The 18,141-nt window shown below is 53.2% G+C and overlaps 8 protein-coding genes across 8 annotated transcripts; 3 read left to right on the top strand and 5 right to left on the bottom strand.

The window, feature by feature from the left end:
- Positions 1–1,733: 1,733 nt before the first annotated feature.
- On the bottom strand, positions 1,734–2,336 carry CLAFUR5_06487 (uncharacterized protein; the record flags this gene model as incomplete). Its single annotated transcript, XM_047905635.1, has 1 exon — positions 1,734–2,336. One exon carries the CDS (start codon positions 2,334–2,336, stop codon positions 1,734–1,736), a length of 603 nt encoding a protein of 200 aa, XP_047761872.1.
- Positions 2,337–2,810: 474 nt separating this feature from the next.
- On the bottom strand, positions 2,811–4,310 carry CLAFUR5_06486 (uncharacterized protein; the record flags this gene model as incomplete). The annotated part of the gene is made up of 2 exons (XM_047905634.1): positions 2,811–3,353; positions 3,495–4,310. 2 exons carry the CDS (start codon positions 4,308–4,310, stop codon positions 2,811–2,813), a joined length of 1,359 nt encoding a protein of 452 aa, XP_047761837.1.
- A 451-nt stretch (positions 4,311–4,761) lies between these two features.
- Positions 4,762–5,415, top strand: CLAFUR5_06485 (uncharacterized protein; the record flags this gene model as incomplete). The annotated part of the gene is made up of 1 exon (XM_047905633.1): positions 4,762–5,415. One exon carries the CDS (start codon positions 4,762–4,764, stop codon positions 5,413–5,415), a length of 654 nt encoding a protein of 217 aa, XP_047761871.1.
- A 396-nt stretch (positions 5,416–5,811) lies between these two features.
- Positions 5,812–10,705, bottom strand: CLAFUR5_06484 (uncharacterized protein; the record flags this gene model as incomplete). Its single annotated transcript, XM_047905632.1, has 2 exons — positions 5,812–10,498; positions 10,578–10,705. 2 exons carry the CDS (start codon positions 10,703–10,705, stop codon positions 5,812–5,814), a joined length of 4,815 nt encoding a protein of 1,604 aa, XP_047761870.1.
- A 257-nt stretch (positions 10,706–10,962) lies between these two features.
- Positions 10,963–11,694, top strand: CLAFUR5_06483 (Mitochondrial import inner membrane translocase subunit tim23; the record flags this gene model as incomplete). The annotated part of the gene is made up of 2 exons (XM_047905631.1): positions 10,963–11,607; positions 11,665–11,694. The coding sequence occupies 2 exons, from the start codon at positions 10,963–10,965 to the stop codon at positions 11,692–11,694; spliced, it is 675 nt and encodes a 224-aa protein (XP_047762183.1).
- Positions 11,695–12,091: 397 nt separating this feature from the next.
- On the bottom strand, positions 12,092–13,742 carry CLAFUR5_06482 (uncharacterized protein; the record flags this gene model as incomplete). Its single annotated transcript, XM_047905630.1, is given in 3 exon segments — positions 12,092–13,180; positions 13,227–13,692; positions 13,705–13,742. The coding sequence occupies 3 exon segments, from the start codon at positions 13,740–13,742 to the stop codon at positions 12,092–12,094; spliced, it is 1,593 nt and encodes a 530-aa protein (XP_047761869.1).
- Positions 13,743–15,203: 1,461 nt separating this feature from the next.
- Positions 15,204–16,007, top strand: CLAFUR5_06481 (Isoamyl acetate-hydrolyzing esterase 1; the record flags this gene model as incomplete). Its single annotated transcript, XM_047905629.1, has 1 exon — positions 15,204–16,007. The coding sequence occupies one exon, from the start codon at positions 15,204–15,206 to the stop codon at positions 16,005–16,007; it is 804 nt and encodes a 267-aa protein (XP_047761868.1).
- A 975-nt stretch (positions 16,008–16,982) lies between these two features.
- On the bottom strand, positions 16,983–18,139 carry CLAFUR5_06480 (uncharacterized protein; the record flags this gene model as incomplete). The annotated part of the gene is made up of 3 exons (XM_047905628.1): positions 16,983–17,174; positions 17,235–17,322; positions 18,093–18,139. The coding sequence occupies 3 exons, from the start codon at positions 18,137–18,139 to the stop codon at positions 16,983–16,985; spliced, it is 327 nt and encodes a 108-aa protein (XP_047761867.1).
- Between the last annotated feature and the right edge of the window lie 2 nt (positions 18,140–18,141).

Genomic DNA, 18,141 nt, shown 5'->3' with positions numbered 1-18,141 from the left:
ATCCCCTTCCCTTGCCCATACCCCTTTGCGTACGATATACACTGTACAATGCAGAAAGAGACGGGAAAGGCGACGGGTTGTATCAGTAACATGGCCCGGGCACGAGACACGAAGACGAAACATGGCTCAATCTTGTACGATAGGCTGCCAGCGCTATACACGCTGAAGCTGTACAACTTGCCGAAGCAGATGCAGCAGCGGCAGGGCGCATCGAGGACGCAGAGGAGCAGGAAGATAAGGTCAAAGTGGATTGCTGTGGTTTGGGCAGACCATCATGATCAGCAATCCAGCAACAATAAGCGACACTCTACGACCAAACACACCATCATCTTCTGTCACGACTCTATTATTGTGCACGCACCTCCCTTTCCGGTGCATCCAGTACATCAAGCGACTGGGATGCTACGGACACCGAAAACGTGTAGCGTGGTGTACATATTTTTTTGAGTTGCAGCCACACCCACGACGGACCGAGCCTTTTCGATACCTGGTGCCTTGTGCGGCTCAAGTCACGCGACACTACATACTATTGCATGCACTACATGTACACCTCGCTTGGCTGGGGAATGGATTGTTTGATGGACGGGTCATGATGATGTTGGGTGGTCAGCACTTTAAGCTTTAGCGATGTCTTTTTGTTTTGGCAGGACGCTGGGTCGCGCTTACCCTTCGCTTACACTGCACTGCATTGCTCTTTCCCTTTGCGCTATCGCATCGCTTCCTATACGAGTCACCAGCCTACTCTCTAGAGACAACACACACTAACATCAACCACATCTGCAGACATCACCAGATAGCAACAAGACCTCTGCCACCGGAGGCGTTGCACCGCTAAACATCCCACCAAGCCGGGCCCGACGAACCCTCGCCAGACGCTTAGCTGAACGCAACCAGGAAGAGAACGTCGAGACGGATCCCGACGCTGCTGATGCCGTCGCACTGGAGACGGCGAGCATGTTACCGGAGGACCCGCCGGAAATCGATCTAGATGACGCCGATGTCGATATCAAACCTGATGGACTCGAGATTACAGGAATGAGGACTCTCTCCGGCACAGCTACGACCTCAAGCAAATTCTCCCGCCTCTTCAGCAGCTCTGACGACGAAAACTCCTCCGGGTCAGAAGGGTCTTACGACGAAGATGAAGCCGGACGGGACCCCACTCTCAGCAGAGCGGAGGGTGAGCACGAGAGTGATGACAGGAAGCCTCCAAGGCCTAGGAGACAGAGCACGACCGAGGCCAAGACGCGGACGCCGCTGGACGATGATGACGATGATGATGACGATGATTTAGTGCTTGCGAGGGATGTGGAGAGGAAAATGGCTTTGGGGCAGAGTGAGGGGCCTTTTGCGGATCCGGATGATGGGGATGATAGTAGTGAGGATGAGTTGGTTGAGATTAAGACGAGGAGGAAGAGTTAGGGAGTGATGTTGGTTGGATATGTTTTGATAGGTTGTTGGCATGGGTTGATCGCACGCGCGCTATGGAGACGGAACTTGTGGTATAGAAGGTTTGGATCGGCAGTAGCATGATACCAGTGTATGTTTTTGGAAATGAGACGGATGATTCTGTTTTTTCGAAGTTTGGTGGATTCTCTGTGTATAAGAGGTGTGGCTATGGTATCCAAAATGCCGATTGAAAAAAGACAACTCCGTGCTCCCGGTAAGTACTCCAAGATGACCGATCGATGCTCCAGACACCACGGAAGAAAGAAGTTGCTCCCGTCACGCACTCACACAACCGAAGCGCTCCTCGAATGCCCACCCATCACTTCCTCATACGAAGGCAAGGAATCGTCCTCTCTTGGCGCACGATACGGATACACAATGACCGGCAACTCTTTCTTCATTGCCACTGTAGATCCAGCAGCATAGAACTGCAAGTCAAGCCGGAGTTTGTATGACTGCGATACATTCCGAAAATTGAAAGTGCTGGGCATGTGCCCAAAAGTGCCACCATCCACAGTCTTGCGAAACCCGGTATCTGCTGAGAAGGGTCCAGAGGGTCGCTGTTTGTTGACTTTTTGCCTGAGCACTTCTATATGCTCAGGATGCGGTCCATTCGTTTGGCAGAAGAGTGTGATGGTGCAAGCATCTAATGACACCTCCGGAAGTTCCTCCGTCGAGCTGGCGTTGATGATGTCGGGGTTGATCGCGACTTCGAATTCTAGTCTTTGTCCAATATACAGCTCTTGCGGTAGTGCGGAGACTATGGTATTGAAAACATGTTTTGGCTGTTCTGCGGCCTTGGTGGTGATCTTAGCAATGCGTCCTTTCAAGCCTGGCGAGTCCGGTTGTGGCGCTGCGCCTTGGAACACTAGCTGTTGCTGGAACATAGTGCTTTATTAGATCGTTGCCAGAGTCTGGACAGTAGGAGTTGAGATAGTCACTTTGATCTCGTGCTCCGCCATGCCGCGCACAGCCGCGATTTCAATCCCTGGTCTTCCGACTCGTAGCCGGCTCTTCGGAAGTGTAATACAGCGGATGACGTGAGCTAGACCACGTGGCGAAATGGATTGAAGTTGGTGCAAGGGTTTCCAAACAAAACGATGCATGTGGTCGTTGCATTGTTCGAAGGATGTTGTCGATGTTGTCGATGTTGTCGATGTTGTCGATGTTGTCGATGTTGTCGATGTTGTCGATGTTGACACAGACATGTGCTCAAGCGGCTCTGACCTTGACAGCGAGGTCGACACAATGCACGCAGCTCCCTCCTATCTAACGATCAAATGTTGCGCCACAGGATAGTCATCATCGCAGCGAATGAACTATAGCTGAGTCCTTGGACATACAGCCAAATTTGTCGTGAGCTAGGCTGGCAGATACGATGCGGTGCTGGGCCCTGCAACCACTTCATCGTAGGACGGAAGATCCTCCTCAAACACTGCGTCGAAGCTTGGCGGCTGCTCGTCCTCATCAAGCAGGAGCGGCGGATGAACCACTACATCGAACTGACGCATACAGTTCACAGTCTGACCGCATACCAGGAACGCGAGCATAAGTCGTAGCTTGTAGGTGCGACTCACTATGTCGGCATACCGGAAGCTGCTTGGGACATAGCTTAGTGCTCCGAAACTGATCGTCTTGGTGTGATCGCGGCTTTTGTCGAAAGAACCCTTTGGGTGGATTTCGGCTTCCTTCGCCTTCAGCGTTTCAGTGCTCATCACCAAGTCCGAGGCATCAAAGCTCGATCTCGGACTCGTAGTGTGGGCTATGAGGGCCGCCGAGGCTGATTGCAAGCTGACTGGAGGGAAGCTCGCGGCCGTGCTCTGCTCACTGTTACTCGCCACTGAGAGATCAAGGTCGACGGGCTGTCCCACGAAGATGTGCTTCGGGACGTTCTCGAAGTACACCTAACAACAGATTGCCGTTAGCTGACCGAGCACTTACTTCACTAGCAACAATGGAAACCAGTTGTTTGGGGCAGCGCATGCCTCAAAGACCAAACAAGTGTCTCAGTCACCAATCGGCGCCTATCACACTTTGATACATACCTCGAAAACGTATCTTGGTGGCTCTTCATGCTTGAGTATTGCTTTCGCCTTCCCTCTGAATCCCTGTGGACGTGCTTCCTCTCCAAGAAAAGCCTCGTCGCGTACAACCAACTTTTGCTTTGAGCGTGGAGCTCGTTCGCTCAGCATTGCCGTCGCACTCGTAGGCATGCGCGGCTGGTCATAGAGAACCTCCTTGGGCAAAGGTGGATGTATTATTTCCACACTGAAGCCAGGCATTTCAGCAGCTACTGCCAGCACATATCGAATGGCAGTCTCCCGCTTAGAAATTCCCTCTCGCTCGCTGGATCGCATGGTGGGCGGAAGTGGCTCGGTGTGTACACTGGTAGTACGTTGGTGGAACTTCCAATCGCCATTCTCCGCTTGTTGTGCCGAGACTGCAGAGTTGATCTTGGGGTCTGCATGCGGCGGGAAGGTGATCTCAAACGGGTACTGAGTCAGAGAGCCGGCCATCAATTTCACTGGGCCGTCATGAATTGTGTCTACCTTGAGGCAGACTTTAGTGTTGTTCACGTCGCTCGCACGTCCGATTTCGACAGATCCCATGAGACGGAGCCTGATTTTGAGAGGTCCAAACAGCTCGGCATGTTCTTTGTCCTTGAGCTTGGAGGTTGTGTATCGGACAGATACTGTGCCGCATATCGGTTCCTGGCCATAATGCACCTTGTTAGGCTCGTGGAGGAGCGTGAGGATGTGGAGAGTGCCCAGAGACATGTCGACGGACTCGATTATCGAGTGAGCTATTTTCTGTATTGCTCCGTCAGTCGATACTGCAAACTGGATGTCGTATATTGTCATTCAGCCGCAGCGGCGGTGCAGACGGCGATCATCCTTCGGTGCGTCATCCCTCCTGCGCGAAGTTTTGATTTCGCGCCAACGTGAGCAAAGCCATCAGAAGCACCACTTGACTGATCACGCGCAAGTAACGAAAGTGTGATCGCAGCTTCGCATGGAGAAAGGCGAGAACGGACTTCGGAAAGTGCAGCAGACTGGAACTACCCCAGCCACCGACATTTCTGGGATGGCACGGGCCATGACACTTGGCGACCTCATGCGCGCTCGAGCACGACATCGACACGCACGCTATAAATGTTAAACATGTGAGAACGAACAAAGCGAGCAGGGAAGGGCACGATGTAAGCACCAGCAAAGATGCCAACCCATCACTCGGCACACACCAGCAGGATCGATTCTACTGCACGACCTGCAGCCGCTTGACCCTAAATAGCTGCTACTACTCGCCCCAGTCATGACAACCTCCTTCGCTTCCTTACCGATTGTCGACCTCAGCATCCTCAGCCAGGAAGACCCCAGCCCTTCCGCTCTCAACGTGTTGAGCAAGAAGCTCTACAACGTCCTCTCAACCACCGGCTTCGCATACTTGGTCAACAGTCCCGTCACATACACCCACGAAGAAGTCTTCGGCCTCGCCAGCAATCTATTTAACCTACCAGATCATGGGAAATGGAGACTCGCAAAGAAGACCTTTAACCCCGAGAACTCCAACACCTATCGAGGCTCCTTCCCGCCACAGCTCGGCCACTCCAACAATCTAAAGGAAGGCTTCGAGATCGGATCACCCTCTGCACAGAGCACAAAGCCTCCCACAAAATCGCAACAAGTCAATCTTGCCGAGCCCAACGTCTGGCCTGAAAAAGGTCACTTTTCCTTCGCCAGCCGCCATCACCTCGAGTCCCTCCACACCCAACTCCAAGCCCTCTCCTCTCACCTCCTGGCCCTCCTCGCGCGTTCTCTCGATAAGCCATCAGATCACTTCGCCCACTACTTGACCAATTCCCTATCAACACTACGACTGCTCCACTACCCACCGCAAACTATGTCGCACAGCAGGGAAGACGATATGGAAGCAAGCCTCTGCTGCACTCCCCACCTGGCCTCCTGACCCTCCTACACCAAGACTCCACTGGCGGTCTCGAAGTGCTGAACGCAGATGGTGACTGGATTGCCGCGCCATTTGTGCCTGGGTCGATAGTGTTGAACATTGGGGATTTAATGGCAAGGATTAGCGGAGGGAGATTTGTGGCGACGATGCATCGGGTTCGGGCTAGTGCTGGTAGAGGTGGTCGAATGGGGAGGCTCAGTGTACCGTTCTTTTTTGAGCCGGGGGAGGATTGTGTTGTGGAGGGTGTGCGTTATGGAGACCATGTCAGAGGCAAGATGGGAGCATGGGTAGAGTTTCAGGGTGTGGAAGAGTTGGCAGGGATTGAGGTCTCGCGTAGTGCTGTAGCTGTAGAGTCATGAGGGCGTTCTGGCCTATGTAGTGGTGTTGGAAGGCGAGTTATCGCTGTGCAGTATATCGGACTAAGCTGGCTGTCATCTGTACCTTGTGCAGTACCGATTCTCCTAGTATGCGATGGGTCTCCCAGCGCCAAAGGCAGTTGACACCGGTCGTTTCATACGCGGTATCGCATGCGTGCAATCGACGCCTGATTTGCGAAGGCTTGACTGGCAGCCGCATCCCACGTCTGGACAGACTCAGAAGGACTTCGGCTCCATAGATGACTCGTAAACCAAGGATGAACGTATCAGGATTGCTACTCCAGCCAAGAGCTCCGTCGGATTTGTTCTCAGCTTGTCCTTGGAGTGCATCAAGACTAGCCATTACCCACTCGGCGAGGATCGCAATGGAACCTCTTGGCATGGCATACGGCGAGAGTCTGGTCAAGACTTGAGTCCATGCGCGGACTTCCTTGGCATCGTCGACATACAGATTCTGCTTCTCTTCAGCAAACAGTGCAGAGTCGCCGCGAGAAGATAGCTGGAGGTGCTCTGTCACAGCCCTTGGTCCCCTGGGAGACCATTGGAAAGCGCGCTCCAATGCCTTCGCGGCTAGATCTTGGCTCTTGTTCCATCGCTTCGTGATGAACGCGAGGAGCTCTTGACTGGCAGCAATTGGTTCATGCTCAATATGTCGCGCTAGCAGGTCGGAAGCAAGTACACGGCTTGTGGTGATGGCAGCAGATAGCCGAATTTCCTCATCGTCATCGTTCAGGAGGTCATACACAGCGAGGCTGATGTCCAGTAGTGAAGAGTGGAGGTTCGGCGTCTGCTTGAGGAATGACCAGAGAGATCGAACCAGCCCGATTGACTGAGTTGCCGCTTCGCGAGTATAGACTCCCTGGCCTGATATGGCGCTGGCACAATCGCTGACCCAACTCGTGACATCGCCTTCTAGTCCAGCGCCACTGGATGTCGCACACCTCTGGTCTAAGTGCGCAGCGCGGTACCGAAGACATAGGTCCGCGTACCTCTGATTGCAGACAGGTATAGAGAGGTAGTCCAGTGAGCCCGTGAATAGAGTTTGGCTGTCGATGCCTTCGTTTTGAGAGCCAGTGTAGACGTACAGCAAAAGTTCAAGAGCTTCGCACTTTAGTTCCGTACCCATAGCACCGTCCAGGATACTCCGGCAGATCCTGATGGCGAAGCGAGCCATTGTCGAGTTCGACCTCGTATGCTCGCCCTTGATGGCATGCAAAAAGTCTTTGCAGGCATTTTCATCATGGTCAGCGAGCTGGACCACTTGTTGTGCATACATTTCAGACTGAGTCTTGTCACCAAGATCAATCAATGACATCTGTTGAGCCATGAAGCGCGCGATGGATTGACGCAAGACTGCGGCGTTTGGATCGACTAGACATTCCGCCAGCAGCATCCGAAACAGCATTGCTGCGTCTAGATCAGGATGGTCTGCTGACGACCACAGGTCGAGTACTTCCCGATGCGCATGATACTTATCACCGTCGTGATCGTCATGGAGTGAGACTAGCGTCTGCGAGAGCTCGGCCACTAGATCTATGGAAGCTGCTTTTACGACGGGGTGTTGGGAGGCTTTCCGTTTGATGTGATCACGATATATCGCAACTTCTGCGAGCATCGCACGACACATGCCAACTTGGTTCGGCCTGTGATCTGCTTTCCCACGAGTAGATGATGGGTTGCACCGCTCGGACTGAAGTGCGACAACGCGTACGACATACTTTGAGGCCAACAGAATACCGTGCATGTAGTTCTGGTCGCTGTCGTCAGAAGCACCGGACAGCCAGCCGCCCACTTCGATGACCGCTTCACCAACATTACGACTGTGCATGACAGATGTCCACGTCCGCGCAGCCTTGTCCCTCATGTGCCAGCTCGTGCTCGAGATCAGAGGTCTGATCGCGTCTTTGATCTGGGGGATTCTTGCAGTCGGTATGCGAATGTGCTGCAGCAGTTGCAACGCGGCGAACACGCCTTCGAATCGAGTGTGAGTGGCATCAGCTTCGGGATCAGCGCTAGGCAAAAGTCCGATGACAGTGTCAAGTAGAGCTGGGTACTGCTCGGTGGAAATGCTCCTACTTGACTGAAAGTCGTCATCGAAGTGCGATTGATCCGTTTTGAGAATGCGGTCGACAACAGCACGGAACAGCATGAGACCACAATTGCGTATAGCCCATACCCCGGAGCGTAGCGAGTCGGCTGCAAGCTGGAATGCTACAGCAATGTAGGGCTCGGACTGTTCTCCAAGCTTGGAGTTCTTCAAGATGTCCTTGAGACAGTTCATAGCATGAACCTGCGCCAAGCTGCCCTCTTCTGCGGCCGCAGGATCAACCTTCTGGCGTGAGAGCAATTTCAAATCTGCGACTGCGCTCGACAGTAGCCCATGGCTGCTGTCAGCAATCAGAATGCCACACAGCAAGGCCGGCAGGCCAGCTGAACGTCGTGTGTTGATCGTGATATTTCTTCGCAGCATGTCAAGCACCTTGAGGTACCACGTATTGAGCAATGACTCTCCGTTTGCCTTCATATCTTTACACTCGGTGCAACATGTAATCCATGATTGAGCGACCGTGGAAAATGCGCCCCGGTGACGCAACTCCGCTAGTTGTGTAAAGCAGAGATTGCTCAGCCTTAGTGTGAGGTCTGCATTAACATTTGCACGATCTGAAGAGTGCTGAGCGACAAGTGTCGATAGCAGAAGGCTCGCTTCTTTTAGTGCTCTCCAACAGTAGCTGAGGGTCTCTTTGGTGGAGTCGATGGTTTCTTCTTGTTCCTCCAGTGCGAAGCCCTCCGGGGCATCATTACATAAGACGGGCTTCACCACTTCCCAGACGTCTCCAAGGAGTCGTGATAGTCTCGCAGTCACTTTCATCATGGCGTGCGTGTCGCGCACCAATACGTATCTCAGGCTTGTAAGGATGCCATGAAGAGGATATTTGCTGACGGCCTCCGGGAGACTACTGCGGGCTACCTCAAGCATTTTCTCTAGTTGTCCAACAAGATCGTGGACAATAGAAGTCTCCGGAGAATCCACTTCGGCAGTTCGCTGTGCACGCTCAAAACTGGAGCGTAGTGCATAGATGCGAGCAACGCCATCGGCATGATCTGCTCGACCGGTACGCAACATGTCCGTTTCCGCTCGGCGCGTAGCGCTGTTAAGCTCAGGAGTGGTTGAAGCCTGCATGTCCAGTATTGTGGTGGCTGCTTGTCGTACGTCGTCGAAAGGATCGATAACAATATCAAGCAATAGCCTCTTGAGATCATCGCTCATGATCGTCATCGTGAAGGGCCACTTGGATTCGCCCAGAGCAGTCCTTGACCATAATGTTGATGGGACGGATGTGTCTAGCCCAGACCGTGCCAATATTGCTAGACACTTCAAAGCTGATATGTGCCTTTGATAGCTGGCAGTAGGACGAAGCTCCCATGTGACGAAACGTAGCGCCCAGCGGACGAAATCCTCATGAGCACGCAGATTTGCTAAAAGAGCACCATCTGATGTTGTACTCTGATTGCTCTGTGCTCCTTCATTAGTGTGCTTTTGTCGTGCAAGGACTGCAGTGATAGCCCGCAGCCGATCAATGAGCCGTTGAAACGCGCTTAAGACCCCACTTCGAAAGTCAGCGTCAACGTCCGCGAACATGGAAGGTAAAGCTCGTCTGATCTGCGTCAACGCCGTAGTGGGAATTGGTCGCGTAGCAGCATGCGAAGTGGTCAGCAGAGATAGTCCAGTGAGTCGAGCGGATCGGGATTTCCGACAGAGTTGTTCACCCATCCAACGGACTGGTACGCGAATCGGTTGGATAGCCTGCGAGAAGTGGCCATCGTCTGTTTCCACAAGCAGGCCGAGCTCCTTGCCGGTCTGTAGACTGGCGAAGAGTAGATCGTCTTGAGCTTCAGAACGGGTCGGGCTACCACCAGACTTCCGTGCAGCCTCGTTTGACCAGAATCCTTGAGCGTCGAGAAAGGACACAAAATCGCGGAAGGATCTCTTGAATAGTACCGGCAAGATGTGAGCACGTAGATCATCTATGCCGACTGCACCATGGAACAGAGTGGCCTGCAGAGGTGCCACCCATATTGGACATTGCTGAGCTTTGAAACTGGGTTCCGTCTCAACGACTGTCCTGTCTTGGCGGAACTTGTCCAGCAAGATGGCCACAAGTTGGGATACCGACGATCCAAAATCGCCGCTGCTCAGCCATTTGAAAAGTATCTCCAAAAGATAGCAGAACTCTTCAGTCAAGGTCGACTCTTGCGCATCAGTGCCAAGTTTACTGCCAAAGACATCAAGTATGTCACTCGAGGCCACGATGTCCTTGAGTAGAAGCTGACCAAGCAGCTGAGCGCCAGCCTTCGCTGCATGAGGAGCCTGATAGTCAGTCAAACATTGCATCAGTCTGGTCAGAACGGTGCGCCTCAGAGTAACGAAGTCTTCCTCTTCTCTCGAGCGCAAGGCGGTAGTCAGCGTGCCTAGTAATTGCTTCGATGACTTCGGCTTCGCGGTCTGGGCATGCTCCAAGTACAGGTAGAAAGCCCGACTGCAGATTTTACTGATCCATTCCGGCTGCTGCAAGTCAGAACAAGAAGAGCTCAGGGACTGATCGATCAAGCAACATAGCGTGTTCCATGCTGCCACGCGGTGAGGTGCGCTTAGTCCGGGCGCGCTGCTTGTGGCGAAGACATGATCCAGCAAACGTTTGAAGGCACTACTTACCCATCAGCCTACTGCTGATTATAAGCTGTGCGGTCGCAGCGAGGTCCTACGCCAAAGCACGTGGTCCTTACTTGATGTTGTCGATAGAGGATGACTCGTTGGGTATGAGTGAGCGAGACGACTTTGATATAAGCTTCAGCCGCTCCTCAGGGAGGATACTGTCGTGGCTGGCATGAACTTCGATCGTCGCAACAGACATGACATGCCGATAACAATGTTGATGTACTAAGTCTGATACTCAAGCAACATTGAAGACAGGAGGAAAGAATTTCGACAAGTCAAATGTGGCTGATCGACGCCACATCCACGGTCCGAGAAGCCGAAGATCGGAAGTGAAACTCCCTGACGATGTTGAAGTCAACTTTTTATCGCAACCACCACCACCCCCATTAGCCCTTACGACGCCGCCCTCCTCCATCTCCCTCGCACACGCATACACATAGCCTTATCGCCAACATGGGCATCTGGGACGCCTTCACCGGCAAGAAATCACAACCCACCCAAGAAGCCACCCCCGAAGGCTTCGTCTCCTCCCCCGAAGGCATCGCAGTGACACCCACCTTCGATGCACCCACCACAGACGACATCGGCTCCTTCATCTCACAGCCCGGCGCTTTCGACCCTAGCGCCCTCCACCCTCTCGCGGGCCTCAACAAAGACACTCTAGACTACCTCACCCTCGACGACGACGTCCTCTCCGACCTTCCGGGAGCAAAATCCCTTCTCCCATCCCGAGGCTGGTCTGACGATCTCTGCTATGGCACAGGAGTGACATATCTCGCCGCGCTATCTATGGGAGGAGCATGGGGTCTAGCAGAAGGGTTGCGAAAGGTGCCCAGCGATGCGCCGCCGAAGCTGAGGCTGAACAGCGCGCTGAATTCGATTACGAGGCGGGGTCCGTTCCTAGGAAATAGTGCAGGAGTAGTGGCGATGATGTACAATGGCGTCAATAGTACGATTGGGTATTATCGGGGGAAGCACGATGCTTTCAACAGCATAGCAGCCGGAGGCATAAGCGGTTTCATATTTAAAAGCTCGAGAGGAGTACGGCCGGCGATGATTTCCAGCGGAATCGTTGCATCGGTTGCGGGCGCGTGGGCAGTAAGTTTCTTTTGGAGGAAAATTGTGGTGTAGAGGTAATACTAACACTGATCGCAGCTAACACGAAAAGTCGTGTTCGACGAGTAAACCGCCTTCCGTCGATCTGGGTGCGTCTTTGAGCGCGGCGTTTGGGGCGGTTATCATGCTATGCTGGTAGAGACACTGGTTTGGCTGGCCTGAGATGGAACGATAGATGCATTGTACAGGGCATGGCGACGGCGTATGGGTCTAATTGCCACACTATACTCATGATCCTCTCTTCTCCCACGAAACGAAATGTACTAGTAAGAATAAAGAGGTAGACGGAAGTTCTTAGCGTGTACAGGATTGAAGAGAATGACAGCACATCACTGAGACTCGTTTCGATTTTCGCGGAGAGACACAGGAAGGGATCGAAGTCTGCGAAGATCAGTTGTTATGTTCTGGATTTGATGATATATATATACGCTGGAACGCAACAGTCCAACACACTAGGGAAAGCTGATCACAGATCCGGAAACCTCTGCATTCGAGGCGAGGGCGCGCGGCTGGTATCCCGCTCACACAACTCCCACTCAGCGCGTTGCCATTTTGCCTCTGGCAGTGGATCATTGTCCAGCTGCGCTTGCTCTAGGTCCGCGATTTCACGCCCAGACATCCTTGCTTGTGGTCTGTCGATGATTTCTACCTCATGCAGTATATCATGCTGATCACGATACCGTAACAAAGTCCTCGAAGCCTGGTTGGGTGGTATATGGCTTATATTCACCACGTTCCGCGCATTGGGGCGATCTCGATACATTATTGCGGATATCACTGCGTGGTGGTCGATGCCAGTCGAGATGCCCATCTCGTCATCCATATCGCCCCGAGCATGATAGGCTGCCTTCTGCGCCATCATCTCGACGTCCGTGACGCGACCAGTATTAGAGCCACGATGCTGTGAGCTATCGGTCGTGTTCGTTTCCAGGTCTTTCATGGCTTCGCGGGGATCATCGCTGAAAGTCAGCTCGGAATCCCAATACCATGCATAAATCCTCTGCGCTAGTCCGGCCATAGCTGGCATACAGCAACAGACAACGGAGAAATTCGCCTCGACTAGGCTCCACATTCCAATGTACTGGAAGTCCCAGGTGATGTTCTGCGAATCGTCTATGCGGACAAGGTACTGAAGACGTACAATCGAACAAATCGTCACCCAGAAGCCGACCAGAAATGCTCCGATCACGCCAACTTTCCTAGGCCAGGTGATTCGCAGCTTGAGGAGCGAGTGGACTGGGAGGAAGAATACGATAACGTCGTAGCATATGTTGAGCGCGCCGAATGTGTAGGTAAATGCCCCGATCCTTATGCATTTCCCTTGAATCTCTCCGGTAATTGAGAGCCAGGCGTAAGATACTGGTGTACACTGGAATATGATGGCAAAGGCTCCAGCGGCTGCGGTAGAGGCGAGGATTGCAATCAAGGTCCAGCATGCTATTCGAAATGCTGGGGTGACCGAGTCAGCAGTCCAGATCCGAAGATAGAGCAAAACCAGAGACATTTTGGTCCCCATGACGATGACGTTGTAGAAGAGCTCGCCGAGATAGAACATCTGCAAGGTCAACATCGCTCAATGACTTCAGCTTGGCTGCGCTCACCTGTAAGACCGTGACGATCTGATCCACGCTGAGCATGAACATGTCCATTCCGAGCCCATTCTGGACCTCAATCTCAGCAGTGACATCCGTGGGTACTAGGAGTACGTAGCAGAAGAGGACCGTCCAATCGTCCCAGCTGTAGCCTTGCCCGCCAAGCACGGGCGTCCTCGAAAGGAAGCGGCATAGCACGAGCAGCGTAGCTATCACAAACATAGCCCAGCAGAGTCGCCGGCTGAGTCCTCCTCGATCCCGCACTGGCTCATTGCAGGTGTCGGCCTTGAATCTTTGGGCAGGGAGGCGGTCCGCCAAAGTACAGTTCGCGAGGACACAAGCGGTCATGGATGCTGTGAGGTTGCCATTGCTGCAGAAGCACGGACTGTCGCCGGCAGTGCAGCCATACCGAGGGAGTACTTGCTGGAAGCAGTCTCGCTTCGTGGTGTTAGTATCGAAGGTGTCGTGGTCTCCCCTCGGGACTTACTGTGCATTCTGGCAGAGCTGGTAGTTGTGCAGTGGCATCTTGTCGGATGGTTAGATGTTGCGGGCTTGCATGGCGTCTAGCGTGTGGTGGTAAGCTGTAGGAGCCCATAGTGTTTCCAGCAAGATCAAGTCCGTAGGTTGAGAGCGTGCCAAAGCATACTATCAAGACCAGCACCGGACATCTGAAGTGCATCCACATGTTTTAGACATAGCCTTCCTTCAGTACCGTCGCACAGGAAGCTCTAGTAGAAGAACCATGATAGATTGCGAGGAAGCTCGTATTTGACTTGCGCGACTCAGTCAGGGTCCTACTAGCCGGCCTTCGCGCCTCAGAAGTGCTTGTAGGTGAACTCTATCGAGCTTAATAAGGCGAGCTGGATGTGCACGATGTGGTAGGCGAATGCGGGTGTTAACGTCGCTGCAGGATCACCACAGTCGTCCTTGCGCAGCTGCTAGCGAACGTGCCGTACACCGCTATGATAATTGAACTATCGCCATTCCTCTGCCCTGTTTGGTCCGAGGTCCCTCAGGTGAAAGTGACCGAGCAGAGGATCTGCGAGAATGCAGGTATGTTGACGCAGGATGCTTCCGCCATCATATCATCTTCAACTGAGCATACGAAGCATCTTCATCCGAGCGTACGAAGCGCTTCCGCTGGCCCAGCGGCTGGACGACCTTTGAGTTTCGAATTCCAATAGGCACGACGTTGCTAAAATGAAGTCATCGGTCTCGGCTCGCTATGCAAACACCTGTTCATGTTTTCCAGACCTCACGACGGCAACCGAGATACAAAAACCTCTGGTCTGCACGTGGCCATGACTTGCCGAGTGCTGCTCTGCTCGCCAGAGTCGTTACAGCACGTTCCGCATTACTGGCATGTTCCGAGTGTGCCAAGCAGTAGTCGCAGTGTGTACAGTAGAGATCCTGGAGGATAGACTGCGGGCGTTGCCTGCTGATGATTTCCTCCAGCTAGTGGTGACACAACGCGGAAAAGCGCCTCGGACACATCCAACAAAGGTTCCAGGTCTCCTTGGGCCCGTGTCCGATGGTTTGGCTTCACAGGGTTGCCGTGGAAGATCGTCCCGACGCGGCAGGGCAGACGCGAAGCAATCCTATTTTATGCAACAGTCCCGATCGGTGACTTCAATCGCATCGCCTTGGTGAGGCTGTCGAGGCTTGGAAATTCCGTGGAGCTGTGGATTGCTCAACATCTCGTGGAATCGATGGTCCGAATGATGAATTGCGGATGTGTTGATGGGAAGATGGTGAGATTGAGGATGGATAGAAGTGAAGTCGCGGCAGCCATGCACGCCATGGAAGCGATGTCGGCCCGAGAGACATGGATGTCAAACAGGTCGACCGGATATCAACAACAAACCTTTTGAAGCACACGGGACCTCTTGGCTCAAGCAACAGTCGTTCATCGAAATTCGGTTTTGCACCAGCGCAGGGGTAAAGAGCTACATCTGACAGCGAGGCTGCGTTAGGTGATTCGCAGCTATGGTCCAGCAACACTTCAACATGGACCAGTTCGTTTTGTTTGGGGACAGCATCACGCAGCATTCCTTCTCACAAGAACGTGGATTTGCGTTCGGAGCAGAATTATGCAACAGCTACGTACGAAGGCTGGATGTCGTCAATCGAGGCTTCAGCGGATACAACACAAGACAGGCACTTCAAGTACTGCCTCACGCACTGCCAGATCCCAAATGTGCCAGAATGCGCTTTCTGACATTCTTCTTCGGAGCCAACGATGCCAGGCTACCCGAAACACCGGGTGGACCGCAACAGCATATACCTCTGGAGGTGTACAAAGAGAATACCATCGCCATGATCACGCACCGTAACGTGTCTGCCCACGAAGACGTACGTTTGATCCTCATCACCCCTCCAGCCGTGGACGAGCGAAAGTGTCTCGAGAATGATCAGCGCAACAACCCGGATTTTCCGGATGTCATCAGGCGCAAGGCATCAGTGACAGCAACATACGCCGAGGCGATTCGCGATATTGGTTCCCAATATGATGTACAGGTGTTGGATCTATGGACCGCCATGATCATTCGAGCGGGTGGCAACCCTGCCGATACTGAGCCTGTTGGATCCATTGACGTACCATGCAACGAGATACTCCAAAGCTTTGTGCATGATGGGCTGCATCTCAGTCCAACCGGGTATGAAATATTGTATGACGAGATGATGGCTTTGATATCCGAGCGTTGGCCAGACCAAATGCCCGACAAACTCTCGTTTGTCTTGCCGGCCTGGGATAACCCAGAAGCGTGGCATGCACATGGGTCACTATGAGCGGCTCGATGAGACTGACGATCAGGAAAAGGATTTAGAAGACGTAGGGAAAGGCCTTAACGCTCGGCATCAGTTTTCCTCATCGATCAGAGTTGGGGATTGCTGCGAATTACTACGGCCATAATGTCAGCGTCCGTCATCTCGCGGGCTGGGTCACCAATGGAAACTGAACCAGGACGCACCCGCAGCTCCGCGCATGCGGCCGCGGCTGTGATGTTGGTGTCTTGATCATCTAAATACTTGGCGACACGTCCATCCATGTCAGCAAACATCACGCATCGTAGAATATGTCGAACCTTCGTTATGGTACCGCGCCATCTCCGGGCTTCACATTCGTTGAGGTCGATTTGAATGGTGCATCAGCCAACGCAAGTGACAAAAGGCTCGTGCGATGCAAAGCTGCAGGACGTTCACGCCACCGACGGAAGCACAAAGCACAGAATTATATCGATCCTACTGAACCAGATGCCAAAGCGGTCCTCCAAACCAGCAAGTCCGAAATCGCTCGTCCATGTGGTGTGCTACGCACGAGTCTGGATCTCAGTTATGGCACACGCAGGCTCTCGCCCAACCGGATATCTGATTAAACATCGAGGGTAGAGGACTCCGATGCCGTCGAATTTGCAAACACTGGGATCCAATTCCTGAATGCGCACAGTGAGGCCGACATCAAGTCTGCCGAATACCGCAGAAAGGTTCGAGTGCATGCGGGCAAGGTTTCTCACCCTACATACGTGCCTCCGGTGAGACGAGCACGGGGAGCAGACATTGGCGGTCGTGGAACCCATATTCAAGACCGGTCATCATCTACTGACTTTACAATTCGGTTCCCCACGACAAGATGCGCCTTACATGCCTCAGTGTTGAAGCAGGATGTCGAAGATTGGAATGACAAGTCGTTCGAATTGCAAGTCCAAGATCTGCACGAGATCCCAGCACCACGAGCGATCGTTGCGATATTCTCTGGCGCGGTATTCAGTCGTATCCAGTCGAACCCCACTCTGTATGACCGAGCTCATCAGGTTGGCACAGTCCTCTGTCGCTTGGGATGTACTTTCGAAGGCGTAATGGTCGGTCATGGCCTCCAGCCAGCTCTTCAAACGTATCGAATCTCTGACTCCATCGCAGGACCACTTCCTCTGGCTCTCTTCTCTTGCTTTGCTCCGTCTAGACAACAATTCAACAGCGACCACGACGGAAGAATACTACAATGGCGCCCAAGCCTACCTGAGCTTCATCTCCAGCGAGTTCGCGAGTCTCGTCATCTTGCTGCTTCTTGAGGCTGCCCGCAAGCTCGGGCTCGAGCGGTTCGAGCCTAACACTACAGCATAGCTACAGCTGCAGCATGAGGCACTCGCTGCGATCAGCTCGGCTCTGGCAGAGCCCGAGCGAGCCACCAGCGACGCTGTCATCTACAGCGTGGCGCTCTTCTCTTGCTTGTGCGCAGTCACTGGTAATCGAGACGCGTTGCGGACTCACGTGGCTGGGTTGACGGACATAATCAGATTGCGGGGAGGTTTGCATGTGCTAGGACCACGAATTGTGAAGCCATTGGTCTGGCTGTTGTCGAGTTATGCAGATTTCCTACGGTGCGATCCGCCTTTTCAGGCCATGCAGAGCAGTGATGTGACACCGCGATGCTCTTGGTCCGAGCCGAAGCCTGAGGTATACATGACGTTGGGGAGCACTCAACTCCTACTGTGGATCACTGCTTGAAGGGCACTCCGTCGTTCAGGGGAAACGTAGAATTCTGGTCCGTACCGAAAGAACTCCGGGCCTTTGAATGAATCTGAGCGCTGTCGACGAACATACGTCTCTCGAGAAGGGTGACAGTTGGATGTAGGAGCTGCGTCTCCACGTCGTTGAATACTGAGCTGTTCTATGGTTTTGCAGATAAGAACAAGGTAAATAGTACTGCCTCACGTGGCTCAGGGGTGTGACTGCTGAGACAAGCGACTGCTGCGTCATCGGCGCATGATTGCAGGGATCTTCTCGCGGCGCGTCCCCCGAAGTGAACCCTGTCATGCACATACGGCTCTAAAGATGTCTATGCACTTCTAGCCAACACTCAGCATTTACTCTTACTTGTGTGGCGAGAATAGCGCAGTGGCAGCCTTGTAGCGAATAGCCATGC

This window comes from Fulvia fulva, chromosome 5 (assembly GCF_020509005.1).
Source record: "Fulvia fulva chromosome 5, complete sequence".
Lineage (NCBI taxonomy): Eukaryota > Fungi > Ascomycota > Dothideomycetes > Mycosphaerellales > Mycosphaerellaceae > Fulvia > Fulvia fulva.
The sequence above is the reverse complement of the archived record's forward strand: the minus strand, read 5'-3'. Positions and strand labels throughout refer to the sequence as shown.